The sequence below is a fragment of the Protopterus annectens genome, chromosome 13.part0 (genome assembly GCF_019279795.1).
Source record: "Protopterus annectens isolate FY-2018-M chromosome 13.part0, PAN1.0, whole genome shotgun sequence".
Lineage (NCBI taxonomy): Eukaryota > Metazoa > Chordata > Ceratodontiformes > Protopteridae > Protopterus > Protopterus annectens.
In genome coordinates, this window is record NC_056747.1 from 289831600 (window position 1) to 289847022 (window position 15423).

At 40.0% G+C, this 15423-nt stretch overlaps 1 protein-coding gene across 1 annotated transcript in view; it reads left to right on the plus strand.

The window, feature by feature from the left end:
• Window positions 1–15423, plus strand: part of LRWD1 (leucine rich repeats and WD repeat domain containing 1) — a 721948-nt gene that overhangs the window by 425495 nt on the left and 281030 nt on the right. Inside the window, exon 10 of the mRNA XM_044053858.1 lies at window positions 3135–3207. Coding sequence (XP_043909793.1) covers window positions 3135–3207 — 73 coding nt within the window. The remainder of the gene's footprint in view (window positions 1–3134; window positions 3208–15423) is intronic.

The following is a 15423-nucleotide window of genomic DNA, read 5'->3' on the forward strand; positions in this document are numbered from 1 at the left end:
ATGCTGACTAGCTATTTACATCGTATATGAGCCAATCAGAATGTGCAAAGGGGAACCAACACTTTTAATGTGGAACAACGGAACTTTGAGACCTCTGTGCCTTAAATGCAGCACGTTCCGCATAATCCGGAGCACTTGACTGCTCAGTAACACAAACAGTTGTTGCAGGAGAATGAAAACAAAACAGTGAATAACTAAGGAAGTAAAAGTACAAGTCATGAAGACTACGCTGGATCTTCCTTCTCCCACATTTCCTCCTGAGCTATTGTACTCTCCCTACTGTAAGGAATACTACAACAGTGATACAGAAGGACATAGCGCAGTTGTGTAAAATCTTACCATAACAGTAAATGTCCTCTTTACTGTTGCAGTATTCACTCACTCCCTCCTCCCCCATTTCTTTCTTCTTCTGGATGCATGTGTTCCTCTTTCTCCTTGGGCAGTTGTTCCTCCTGGGGCTTTTCACTTCCGAGGATGGTATATCTGTACATCACCTTTATGCCCTATGTCATGTGTGGCTAGCATACATGTGACATATGATGTCCCTTTTACAGCTTAAGGCTTTGGTATACTGGCCGGATGTCGGGCTGCCCTAGGCAATGGATCCGTACTGTAAGGAATACTGCAACAGTGAAGGGAAGGACAGCTACTGTTTATTTATTTAACATTTGTTTATTTACCAGGAAAGTTTGACTTGGAACAACCCAGTTTTCAGCAGAGACCCGGAGGGAAACACTCCAGATGCATGTCTTTGCAATGTGGGAGGAAGCCCACAGGAAGGACATGCAGACTCCGCACAGAAAGCACCCCAGCTGAGAATCAAACTGGAGAACCTCTTGCTGTGAGGTGACAATGCAAACTGCTGCATCACTGCACCATCCAAGATTTTACACAACTGTAATTTCTATAGGTATACAATATTTGTTTGAGTTACTATCATATGACCTTTTTTATTCCTTTGTCAAGGTTCATTTATTGGCCATTTCATCTTGAATGCCCATGGATGCTCCTCTTTGAAGGCAGTCTTGTGTCAAAATGTTCTTGAAAGGGGCTTTTGCATTAGAGGCCATCAAGTAAACCATTGCCTCCTCCTTGGGATCTTAATTTAGTGTTATAGAAGCGAATACTTGCTCCATTTGAACCTTCTAATCTGACTGACTTGATGTTTTTAACATGGAAAACAGTTTTACTGATTGCTGTGACCTCTGCAAGAAAGGTATCTGAGCTGCATGCTCTTATGGTAAGTCAACACTACTTCACTTTCCATAGGTACAGGGATTCTTTGAGAACTAATCCTTCTTTTATGCCGAAAGTGGTATCCAAGTTTACTTTGTTAAACTATACCTCTCCCTGTTTTTTTATGAGTCTAAAAATGAGGGAGAAAGGGTACTCCATACCTTGGATGTCCACAGACAACTCTGGTACTATCTTAACCAAACTATATCTCCCAAATTTTTAGATCAGTTGTTTATTTCTTGTGAAGGTAAGAAGGGAAACTGTGTCAAAACAGACTGTTTCTAAATGGTTGTCTAAGGCTATTATCTTTTGTTATACTCGCCTTAACAAATCTATTCCAGGCAAGGTCAAGACCCTCTATACAAGGGTTTTGGCTTCATTTATGGCTTTTTGGAAAGGGTTGGATTCTAGTGATATTCTAGAAGCTGCTACTTGATCCTCTGTGCATACCTTTACAAAGCACTATAAGCGTGATTCCTTCTCTAGATCCAGATGAAACTTTGCTAGGAACATTCTCCAAGGTTTTTTTTCCACCTTCCAAATGTAGTTAGCTGTGTTAATCTACCCATATAGCCAAGGCTACTGCAGCAGTGATCAATATGATGAACATAGTACAGTTGTGTTAGGTGAACTTAATGTAACAGTAGATGTTTGAATGATCATTGCTGTAGTAGTCATTCCCACCCTATATTCTCCTTGTTTTTTTTGTATATTTTTTATGCCAGGGTGTCTGCATTTCGGTTTTTATGTTCCTAGCATACAACTTTCACAGCACAGCCTCCTTGTTTCTGCTGGCAGGAAAGGTCTGATGGGATCTGCACCCAAACTTGTCTTTTAGTCAGCCCAGCTCTAGTTGCTTGACAGTTTGGCTGCATGAAAGGTGCCCTGAAGCATTTCAAGCTGGCTAGCTGTTACATCCATGGCAGGATATAACCCATATTGCTAAGGCTACTGCAGCAGTGATCATTCAAACATCTACTGTTATGTTAAGTTCAACTTATTTAACTGCACTTTACAATAGCATGGTCATTCATGCAGTTTGAAATTAACTGAAAAGTTGATTCATGAAGTGCAACATCGAAGAACTGGAATTTAGTCAGTGTCTGTGGACAGGTTATTTTCTGCTGACCTACTGACTGACAACTCCCTGCTCTCTCAGAACGTTCTGTGTTTGGGCACTGGTTTGTTGAAAACTTAAATTAAAAACAGTGCAGAGGAATATATGACCACAGGAACAAAAAAAGTGAATCAGCGACAATAATCTCAAGCAAAAGCTTGAACAAACCAAAAGCAAAAATGGCACTGCTGAGGACCTCAGGAACCAAACGGGAAGATCATTAGTGTAAAAAAGTTTATTAAACGAACCACACAGTTAAAATAAGATCTTCCTGTTTGGTTCCTGAGGTCTTCAGCAGTGTCATTTTTGCTTTTTTACATAAAAAGAATTCCTTTGATGGGTTGAAGTATAAATGTATGTTCTGTCTGCCATATCTGTCACAGTATACCATTTCTTTTTTATAATATGCCTGGTTTCCTACCTTTAGTATTACTGAATTATATTTTTTTTCTTTAAATTTTAAAGCTAGTTGTCAACATCTTGTATTCTTTGGTAGGCATACAGAACTTTGTTCTGTTGCCCATAGATTCTGAAATCATTTGTTTTTGTGTCTTAACCTTTATATTTTTTCATAGAATAATTATGTAGAGAGACAAAGATGATTCATTTTGGTAGGTGTTATGGAGTTTAGATTTTATTTTATTGAGTTAGTAAGATTCCAAAAGCAGGATGATTTATTTTGGTAGCAGCTATGTTTTTGGTTCTTTGTTCAGTTAACAAAGTTTTAAAAACACTTCAATTTGCTGATCCTTTGCTGATGCATTGTGTGTTCTTGTTGCAGCGGGTTCTTATGATGAAAAGATTATCTTGTGGGACATAGGTGTGCCAGACTGCGATTATACTTTCAGAGTCAGGTAAGTTGTCAAGGAGTGGTTAGCCTTAAGATCTGCACACAGTTTGTTTATTTATTTATTTATTTTACATACTTCATTATTTTATTAGTAACATTTTTTTAACATTTAAAAGAATCAAACAAGACAAAAATTATGTCTGTTAAAGGAGAACTGCACCCACAAACAAAAAAAATGTTTATTTCATCATGGTTTGGTATTTCCTACATTTTAACACCACCCTGGGACTATTTAGAGCTTTTTAGATATTTTATATGCAATTTCTGACTCTGACCACATGGGGTCTGTCATCTTGAAATAATTATGATTGTTTAGTCTGCCTCTAAGTATCCCAGAATGCATTGTTTGTCTCCAAAAAATTACATCATGTCTGCCACTTTTTCCCTAAAGCTCCTGTCAGTGCACTGATTTTACAGGTATTCACTGCTGTTATAGTCCCCTACTTTTGGTTAAACTTGTATCCTTTTTCAATGACTACTTCAAACACAAGCAGTGCAAATGCTACAGAACATAAATGAAAAGTGCATTTTATTGCTCTTTCTTCTTAGAAATGCTAACTTGATTTATTTTTGAAGGCTGAAATCTAGTTCTTCAAGGTATCTACCATCCCTCTTCACACCTACCTTCCCTAGCTTTCAAAGAGCTAAGGGTAATTTGACCCATTATCTGCATGTGATTGACAGCTCACAGCAGGAGACCAGACTAATGTACTGTTTTCTTGTCGGCCTTTAATTCCTTACAGTGGGAGACTTTTTCTGTTGCACTCCTGTCAAATTTAGAACCAAGCTCCATAGCATTGGGAATAATCACTGCTTTGCAAAGCATCAAACTCCCACGTATTTTTCCTTCCTGTCTGGTTAAATAGCTAACAAATTATACACTATAAACACGCACAGACTTGCCCCTAGCTTGCATTCACACACACACACCTTTGCTTGCATTCACACACACACACACACACACACACACACACACACACACACACACACACACACACACACACACTTGCCTCTTGCTTGCATTCACACACTTACCCCTTGTTTGCATTCCCCCGATACACACAGACACTTGCCCCTTGCTTGCATTCACACACTTGCCCCTTGCTTGTTGCATTCACACACTTGCCCCTTGCTTGCGTACACACACACACACACACACACACACACACACACACACACACACACACACACACACACACACACACACACACACACACACTTGCCCCTCTCTTGCATTCACACACACACTTGCCCCTTGCTTGCATTCACACACACACACTTGCCCCTTGCTTGCATTCACACACACTTGCCCCCTGCTTGCATTCACTCTCACACTTGCCCCTTGGTTGCATTCGCGCGCACACACACACACACACACACACACACACTTGCCCCTTTGCTCTACAAAGATTTAAACTTGGATTCAATCCCAGCTATTGCCATGCATGCATGCCCAGCAAAGACACCTACCTACCTATAGTTTGATAGAGAGATTGATCATAAAATGATTACTGGCTTCAAAAATGCAGCTTCCCAAATCCCAGAACTAGCAACTCCTTCAAAAGATTTCACATAAATCTGTTATAGACTATCAACAGAAGTGAGACTTTTGTTCACCCTTATAGGATTTCGGAGGCTGGGCAAGGTAGCTCTGACATCACAATGTGGGAGGTCCACTGTCTCTTCTACAGAGCATGCAAATCAGGCAGTGCTTACGTCACTTTGGGGGAGGAAACGTCCCTGTAACTACAGCAAGAGCTCTGGAAGATGTGACATCATAATTTAAGAGCCAGCTAGAAGATTTTCAACTTGGTTTTCAAAGTGAAAGTAAAACAGTACAGAAAGATAGCAAGCCTAAGAGGTAAAACAGTTGAGTGGATTACTTTTTAAAGCTGCGGTTCTGATTTTTTGAGGCTGTATCCACTAACTGGGACTAAGAGACAGGTTGAGCAATCTGCTTGAATATCCTGCTGTTGTCCTTCAATACAGAATTTTAATGGAAAGAATCTCAATGGCAATACCCAGATCTGCTCTGAGTTGCAGCACAACGACATGAAAATTACAGAACTAACTGATATTGCCAACATCCTGGCAGATAGGTTCAGTGCTAACTTTACCGCCCTCTCACCCTCTAAAGGGCACACATCTATACAGGAAGAATGCAGAGTCCCTGTAATCACAGCTACGCAGGTAAAAGCTGCACTCTCTAAAGCCAAAAACACAACATCCATGGGACCTGACAACATCCCAGGCTGCGTTTTACACGAACTTCAGAACGAACTGGCTTCCCACCTAAGCACTATGTTCAATCATAGCCTCACATCAGGCTTTATGCCCACTGAATGGTGCACAGCAACCGTTATCCTTCTCCACAAAGGGGGAGCCACCACTGAGCCTGGGAACTATCGCCTCTTAGCCTAATGAGCCTGGTCTGTAAGGCAATGGAACGTATCATCATGGAACTCGTAAACAAAGACATTGGTAACCTCCAAACTTATGGACCCCATCCTGTTCGGGCTTGTGAAAGGCAGATCATGCCTCCTGAATCTGATAAACTTCTTTGAGGCAGTCACCAAAGCCGTAGATGAAGGTAAGGTGGTTCACACAGCCTATCTTGACCTCGTCAAGGCTTTCTACACCATCCTCCATTCTGGAATTATAGCTAAACTCACTAAACCTAGGTATAAATCCCTATGTCACAAGATGGGTTGCCAACTGTCTCACTGACAGAAGCCACACTGTAAAAGTTGCAGACTCCAAATCTGACTTCAAACCAGTGACAAGTGGAATACCACAGGGTGCAGTCCTGGGACCTCTCCTGTTTGGTATCTACGCCTCTGAAGTACAGGCTAACACAGAAGGCCTTTGGCTAACGAAGTTCGCAGATGACTGCAAACTAGAAGTCATACTCGAGTCCTCAAATGATGTGGACATCCTACAGAAGGGCCTCACTGAGAGAGATGCCTGATGTCAGTGGCATGGCCTCAAGCTCAATGCCAAAAAGTGCATTGTCATCCCCTTTGGTAAAATCTCTGTATCCATGAACTACTACATAGGTGGCAGTCTACTTAATGCCGAATTTGTGATGAGACCTTGGAATCCAGGTGGACAGTAGTCTCTCCTTTGATAATCACATTGCCACAGTAGTCAGGAAATCCTTCTACGTGGCACACCTCATCACAAAAGGGTTCTCATCCAGGAAAAAAGAGGTCATTGTTCCTGTCTACTCGATACTCATTAGACCCATTATAGAGTCCAATGACCCTTTTGGAATGTACCTCATAAGACATCTGCAGCAGCTGGAAAGGCCACAGAAGTATCTCACAAAGAGGATTACTGGCCTCAAGCAGATGCCCTACACAGACAGTCTCAAAAAACTCCAGCTTTACTCTGTAGCATATCACCCAGCCCAAGGAGATCTCTGCCTAACACATAAAGCTATGTTAAACCCAGAGCTGTTGGACATGCTACACCTAAAGAAATCCCAATCCCTCCGAGCTACACGCTCTAGGGACCTAAACCTTGTCACCACAATAAACAGGACATGCTGGAGGGATAGATTCCTGTCCCAGGGGCTTCCTATACTCTAGAACAAGCTACCCATCTATGTCAAGCAAAGTTCCTCATTAGCACTCTTCAAGAAAAATCTTGATGAGTGGATGGGAAATAGGAAATACACCCTGAGAATTACTTCTGTGGCTCTGCTCGACAGGGGCACAGGAAAATAACTTTCTTGGGTGGCGTAAACCAGGGAATCTTGTTGGCTAGGCTTACTTAGGCCCTTGGACCAATAGCCTAGTACCTACCTATGAACTAACATACTAGATGGTGCAGATAGAATGAGAGGTGGTATATGAAAGTCTAAAGTTTGGAAAAGGGTTCTGATACTCAGAGTTCATTTGGGTAAGTGCAGTACAATGCATTGTTTTTGACCCAGTTAATGTTTAATAATTCAAGATAAGTTATTCAGTAACAAGGACAACATAAGTAGGCCAAGAAGTAGTAGAATCTCTTATGACACAAATTTACATGTAACACTGGTACATCATTAGCAGTGATCCATTGCATTTTTACATACTTTGCTCTGCATGCACTGGTCGGTACATTCTGAAGTTTGATATGCTGGAGGAGGTGATTTCCCTTCACACACTACACTGCATGTAACAACTTCAGGACTTGTGCTTCAGGGTAAATACGAGATTGAAACATTATTTGGTTGCCTTTTGGGTAGTCTGCCACTTTGAAAGCACAAAAGTGCTGATCATCATTATCACCACTAACTCTCCTTTTACCCATTTTCTACATGGGGTCAGGGTGTTGTGTTAACTGTTGCCATCTCTCTCTCTCTCTCTCAATTGCATGCCACACTCCTGCCTCCAACACCCATGTCTGAATGTCACAGATCTTCTCTCACAGAATTTATCCATTTCTTTTCTGGACACCCTCATTTTCCTTTTTCGTTCTTCCTGTCTGCCCCAAATCATCTTCACCAGATTGCCTTCTGCTTTCCTGGACATGTCCCTGAACCACCGTAATCTATTTCTTTGACGTCTGATAAATTTGGTTGACTTCTTTGAGAAGGTCCTCAAAGCCGTGGACAAGGGGAAGACTGTGCACACTACCTACCTTGACCTGGCCAAAGCCTTTGACACTATTTCCTATTTGGGCATTATAGATAAACTCTCTCAACTAGGCTTCAATCCATATGTTACCAGATGGATAGCAAACTGGTTCACTGATAGAACCCACGTAGTCAAAATAGGGGAAGCCACCTCAAACAGTAGATCCGTAAAAAGTGGCGTACCCCCAGGGTTCGGTCTTGGGTCCTCTGTTATTTGGGATATACTTTTCTGAGGTGCAGGCCAAAACCAGTGGGCTATGGCTGACCAAGTTTGCAGATGACTGCAAGCTGGATGTTGTCATCAATTCCCCTAGTGATGTGGACATCCTCCATGAGGGCCTCACTCAGACAAAAATGACTGGTGTCAAAAACATGGCCTCAAGCTGAATACCAAAAAATGCATCATCATCCCCTTTGGTGAGAGTGACATCCCCACAAATTATCACATTAATAATGTCCTAAGCACTTGATCAGTTGTGAGGGATTTGGGCACCCAGGTTGATAGCAACCTGACTTTTGACCACTATGTTGCATCCGTGGTACGGAAAGCCTTCTACATAGCCCACCCCATAAGTAAGGGTATTTCATCCAGGAACAAGGAGGTCATAACATCCCTGTACTTTTCCCGTATAAGGCCCATTATCGAGTACAACACACCTTTCAGCATGTACCTCGCAAAGCACATGCACTAGCTAGAGAGACCACAAAGGTTCCTGACCAGGAGAATCCAGGGCCTCAAACATCTACTATACACAGGCTAAAAAAAGTCTCCCTCTACTCAGTTTCATACAGACTCCTCAGAGGTGATCTCTGTTTGGCTTACAAGGCGATCATGGAACCCACCTTGATGGGACTGCTGTTCATATCCACTCGAGTAACCCGCACAGGTGGCCTCATCCTGGTCTGTGACATCAACAAGACTTGTTAGCAAGACAAATTTGTGTCCCAGGGACTCCATGTCCACATCAAGCAGAGTACCTCTTAACCCCTTTTTAAACGCAACCTGGATAACTGTATGGGAAACAGAAAATATACCCCTGCTGGACCAGGGGCATTGGGTGCTGATTTGTCTAAACATCGGCTAAACTCTTCACTAGGCTTATAAGAGGCTCAGGGCCAATAGCCTAGTAACCTCTTATGATCTTTTCTGTAACTGGAGCTACTTTGGTTTCTGCTCTATTGTCTTCATGTCTTCATCTGTCCACCAGTATGCATCCTACCACCTGCCTCAGGCACTTCATTTCCATCACTTCTGGCTTCCTCATCTGCTCTCCTTTAACTGCACAGGTTTCTGTACCATTCAGTAGTACTGTTCTGACCACTGTTTTGACATCTTACTTTTCAGCTTATTTGGTATTCTTCTGTTATACACAACACCTGACACTCTGTCAACTGGCTGCAGCCTGTCTGATTCTTGCTTTGACCTCTTCATTCAGACTTCCCTTCTCCTCAACCACCCTTCCCAGATACTTGAAGCTATTAAACCTGTTCCACTATCTTCCCTTCTATCACAATTCTGAGCTTCTTCTGATTTCCCCAATTTGCTGCCTTTACCACTGTCTTATCTTTGCTTAGTTTCATCCCATGTGCCTTCAGTTTTGCATTCCACTCATCTATCCTTTGCTGGAGCTCTTGCTGAAAGTCCGCTTGTAATGCCACATCATCTGTATACAGCAACTTTGTGGATATGTTCCCTTCAACCCGTTTCTAATGTAGTCCATCACTAGTATGACCAGCAGTAGGCTCTGATCTGAACCCTGGTGCACACCCACTCCCACTGGGCACCCCTCTGTGAGACCGAGCACTGTTTGTTCTTGTATCATTGAGTCCTTGTTCGTAGCCTGCACTAATTCTGCCACTGTTTCTGAGATTTCAAACCACTGCAGTACTGCCCAAGTCCGCTTTCTTGGGACCTTGTCGTATACTTCTCCAAGTCTAGGAATGCTGAGTTGGACTCAGTCATCGAGGACAGTATTACACTGAATCACTGCTTTATTTTTGCTGTCTGTTACTGTTGTGATTGTGAGCTACTGTTTCAATGCAATCTGCTGATTAACTATATTTCATTGCTATCTACTGCAATTCACTACTGTTTAACTGCACTTTACTGTATTTTTTTTTAATTATTTAACTGTTTTTTTTCATAGTGCGAATTCTATTCTTTTGACTGTAAATGATTAATCTGTACTTCATTGTGAGTTTTTTCTTACTGAGTTCTTAACCTTAAAATTGAGTGGCATAGTCTAGATACAGGTCTGTTGCATCCAGAGCTTCAGCTGCATGTTTTTTTTAACCTTTTTTGAGGTATTCCAGCTACAAATTTTCCCTTAGTAGCACTTGTGTTATCATCTAGTAGTTAGTGCTCTGAGACCTTCCTCCCTTTACCGTCTTAGCTCTTTGTTTCTGCCAAATATGGATGGACAATTTCCTACATTTTCTTCTGCCAGTCTGGTCGATATGGGCATCCTGAGACAGTGTAGAAACTGCTTCATGTACATGCACAATCCTCTACTAGTACCACCTAGGAACACAATTTGTTAGAGATGCAGTTACATCAAGCATATAGTGTCATTGCTCTCTCTCCCCCACAAACCAATATATCTGGCAGTGAGAAAGTTGGCAACACGGACACCACATCTAAAACACTACCTACACTTACACAACACACCCCCACATATGCGGAGGTACTCAACAAAAGCATACCAAAAAAAAAAAAAAAAAAAACAACAAGCAATCTCTGTGGTATCCCCGAAGTCTCAAACAGCCCACTAAACAAGTATAGTGGGTCCAAAAATAAAACAGTGTAAGAAACTTCTCTGTGTGGAAGATTTGCAGTCCATAGTAATAAAAAAAATATATAATTTGAAATATTATACAGAATAAAAAAAAAAAAAAAACCACTTTGTATCTGTTAAACCTATTCTCAACAATAGAAAACTATGATGTCAATATATATCTTCATAACCTCTGGGCTAAGATGTTTGCCCTACACCTTAGCTCTTTGTTTTATTTTCTTTTTTACGTTTTCTTTTTTCTGATCTGTTTGCTAATATTCCTTTTCATTCATTGTTTTGGGGTTTAGTAAATTTATTCACTTAGTACAACATTACTTCCACTCATAGTAATATATTGATTTTTTATTGCATGTGAGAGTTATTACCTATAGCACTCAACATAACATATTATACATGAGTTTTTTGTATTTTTTATCTTGTAGTGTGTACTTTTTCATGGTTTTTGTGAAAGAGACAGAAAAAATACATAAGTATAATTATCAAAAGTATATTTTATATATGAGTTCATAGTTTTACATTTTTCATATTTCTTTTTTATATATACATTTCTCAACTATTTACATAATTTACATATACAATAGTGACAGGTTAACAACACTCATGTCCTACATATATGTTTTTTGTGTTTTTCAAACACACATATTCATTATATATTTTTACTTTTTAATGTTATACTTTTCCCCCCCTTTTTCATAGCTTAATTTTTGTCTTTCATAGCTTAATTTTTGTCATATTATACAATATGATCCTAAGTTGAATCCAGTGGCCATTCTTAAATTAAAGTGTTAATAAAGCTGGTTGTTAAGCTTTAAGTCTTTTTTCTAACCTATGTTCAATAACAATAATCAGTTTTTTAAGCAGACATTTGATTGTTGTTTATTTATCCCTAAATTTGTTAAGGATTACAGAGAAGATCTGTCCATTTCCCAGGACCATGACATTAAACGGAATTATACACCGTGCTTTATAGCACTATTGGTATTTTGCTCTGGTTGCAGTCAGATCAGTCGTTTATTTTTAGCTATCATTTTTTGGGTTAGATGCATTTAACTCAGTTATATATATGACATACTTGAGAGGCATTAAGTAATATTGCCTTTGAAGCATTGTTTATATGGCAATTAGCCAGTTTTCTTCTCCTTTTTTTAGCGAATTTGCAATTTACTTTTGTAAGCTTCTATACTAATTCTGACATTTAGCGCTATCTCTGATCTTGCACATCTTGCATTTAAGAAATGACACATTTTTACCAGTTGTATTATATATAAAGGCATTTTTTCATCGCACATTTTGTCCCTTCTCTTGTTTAGTTTCAGCTTAAGGACGTCCACAGTGAATTTTCAAATTGGTTCTTTTATTAACAGTTAAAACCTTCCTGGTTCACATACACAGTAAATGAATCATTTATTAAGCTTCCCTTTGCTTTTATTATTTTGGTCCGGTTTTTGTCATGGAAGCAGAGGCTAAAAAATTTTTATTTTAATAGTTTTAAATAATGATATTTCTAGGCAAATGGTTTTTTTGAATTTAGGATAAGCTGATTGGTTCCCTAGAATTGCTTGTCATTCAAACTTATGATCTCGGCAGCAGAGAATTTCTTTGACGAACAGCCTTTATTTTTCACTTCACTTTTCAATGCTTCTGCCTTGACAGTAGTGTCAGGTTCCTTAAGCATTTGAATACTTATATAAAGTTTAAAGCCTTGACATCTACGGATATCTATGATGTTTAAGATGAAGGGAATTATCTGCATGAACAGGTACACATTCATGCGATATATTGACACTCCATGTTTATATAAGGTCAAGGTGAGCATGATGACCTAAGTAATTATAATATCCTTTCCTTATTGGATTTCTAACATATTTTGGGCTAATTATGATTACAGGATGGTTTTATGTATTGTATTTATGAAGTGCTGTCCATGCTTTCTAGATGAGATTAGCCGCAGACTTGGATATTCCTGAGACTACACTCACAGTTTATAATGAATCGGAACGCAATCTGATTTTGCTTTACATGTAACGTTCTCACTGCAGTAAAGAGATTTTTGTGATAGTTGTTCAGTATAATGTAACATAGTTTATTTGAATTTTGCATCAGAAGGACATGGTCTATTAAATTACCTGACTTTGTTGGTATTAGCAACTGTTTTTAATTTTGTTCATACTGTTTCTTTAACAAACATACTGAGGAAATGTTAATGAGTCAGTAATTGTTTCATTATTGTTTAATTCCTTGGTTTGCGCGCCAAAATATTTTATATACAAGTACCCTGTTTTTATAGTTTTAATACACCTGAAGAAGCGTAGTGTAACTACGTGAAAGCGCTTGTGTTTTTTACTTCAATAAGAAGACATTACGTTTACTGAGTTCATTCCGTGTGGTGATTCCTGTGGATTCTGTACTACTATTATACGGAATTACTAAGTATTCGAAAGTAATCCAGGCAAGGCAGGCGGTCTGTTTCCAGTCGAAAATCCTTTAAGTACACAGACAAGCGATCCAAGTAAATCAAAAATAACAGAGTAATAGTTTCCTCACAAGCTTTGTAACTATATATATATATATATATATATATATATATACTTTTTATCAGGCAAGGGAGTGGTTTATTGTGCTGTAAAACAGTGTTATTTGTACACATGTTAAATTCACATCCCTTCCCCCATCCCCATCAGTGTGACATTCGAGCTGGTAAAAAGAGAGACCTGCGAGACATAAACGCACGCAAACTCCACTGTCCACTACACCACACATAGTCCACACACCTGTGTCACACAGCCACTAAGGCCTGAACATAAATGCAACATATTAGTCATGGGAGACTCCATTGTGAGATGCACAGATGTGCCCCTCACCAGACTGGATAAGGAGAAAGTCACAGTTAGTTGTTTTTCGGGTGCCAGAATCCATCGTATCACCAATGCACTCAAGTCTTTCAACAGGTACTGTTATGATTCTGTCATAGTCCATGTTGAAGTGAATGATTTGAGACCTACGTCCCCTGTGAAGAGAGACATGATCGAGCTCGCTGAGTATGTGTCCCAGGCAGGTATATTCCTAGCCTTAAGCAGCATTCTACTGTCACCCAGAATGATGCCTCAATACAAACAGAAAATGATTGACTTTAACAATTGGCTTAGTTTCTGGTGTCATTCCAAGGGGATCCAGTACCTGACAGCCTGGGATGATATGATTGACAAGCCACGGTGCTTTTCCAGAGATGGCCTGCATCTGTCTCCCTTGGGCTCCAGGCTCCTGGCAAAGGCTCTTGCCTCCCCATAGTGCCTTTTTTAGCAATGCCATGAGGTCAAACCTACCAACATGAAAATGTCATCAAAATGTAAATTAAAGGTCATGCTGCTAAACGCTAGGAGTCTAAACATGAAACTGAACTCATTGCAAGCATTCTTAACCCTGGAAGAAGCTGATATTTGTGCAGTCACAGAAACCTGGTTCAGAGCTGCGGAGAGCACCCCAGCCATACCAGGTTACTCATCCTATCATTCATTCAGACCTCAAACCATGAGTAGCAAAACAAAAGGAGGTGGAGTTGCAATATTATCTATTTGCATTTGTTTACCGGGATGGTTCAGCTGGGCCTGAAGTGCCCATTTTTAGAGGAGTCCGGGGAGAAAAGCTCCACATATAAAGACATTTCACATACAATGCAGAATTTACATTGATAAAGACATTTAGTACATATTATTGGCAGCTAATATCATTGGTGAAAATAACAGTACATAAGTAATCATTCTGAAGTCAGAGATATTATATAAGCAATAATATACTTGAGAACATTCCATATGAGTAGTTTTCAGCTAGCAAAATTTATGCAGTGGGTGCAAAGCAGATATAGGAATTGGTTAGAGACTAGGTACTTAATCTTTTCACATGTTTAGGAGGTGTAATAGTTGAGCGATAGGCTATACGAGTCCTGTTGCAGAAATCAACAAAGTCGGTGGATATTGTTGCAGATGTAAGTTGTAGTATTATATTAAGGTAGGCTGCGACAGTACCTAAATGTCTTGCCTGGTTCAGTCGTAGGTCTATAAGGGTTAGGAAGAGAAGGAAGTAGACAGGAGGGATCAATGGTAGGACAATGAGGGTTAGTAGAAGAGGGAAGTGGACAAGATGGAGAGATGAAGTAAAATATAACAGGTAGATGTGGAAGGAGGATACCAGAGTAGTAGAGTGGGGGTGAGAATAATTGTGGTGGTTGAACTTAGGCTATGTGAGATGTGGTGTTGGCACATGTGCACAGCCAAGATGAGGAGAGGTGTTGTTTCAGAGATGTCTTGAAGAGGTTTATTGAGTGGGTGGATCTAAGTGTTGGGGGGAGGGAGTTCCAAAGTTTTGTGATGGTAAAGGAATAAAGCATTTGGCCAGCCTATAGTTTGGGTTTTTCTACATTTACGATCGGTTGGTTGTTGGATGGTATAAAGTAAGTATAGAGGATAGAGCAGGGCAAATGGATGGCTTATGAATGAGTTTGTGAGCTGTAGTTGGATAAAGGTGAGATAGTTGGGGAGTTCAAGCGATTTTAGGTTGCGTAATAATAAGCAGTGGTGGGATGAGTAGGAGGCATTAGTTACAATCTTAGAAATTCTGTTGTAGCATGAGTCTAGTTTGGACTTTAGAGAGGACTGAATGTTGGTGATGAGAGGGACACCGTATAAAAGAGAGGGTAATAGAAAAAAGGCAAGGGAAAGTCGGGCTGATGCACTGAATAAATGTTTGTGTCAGTAGAGTGCCAAGCTTTTGATGTGTCTTTTTGACATTGGACTGGATGTCCAGTGTC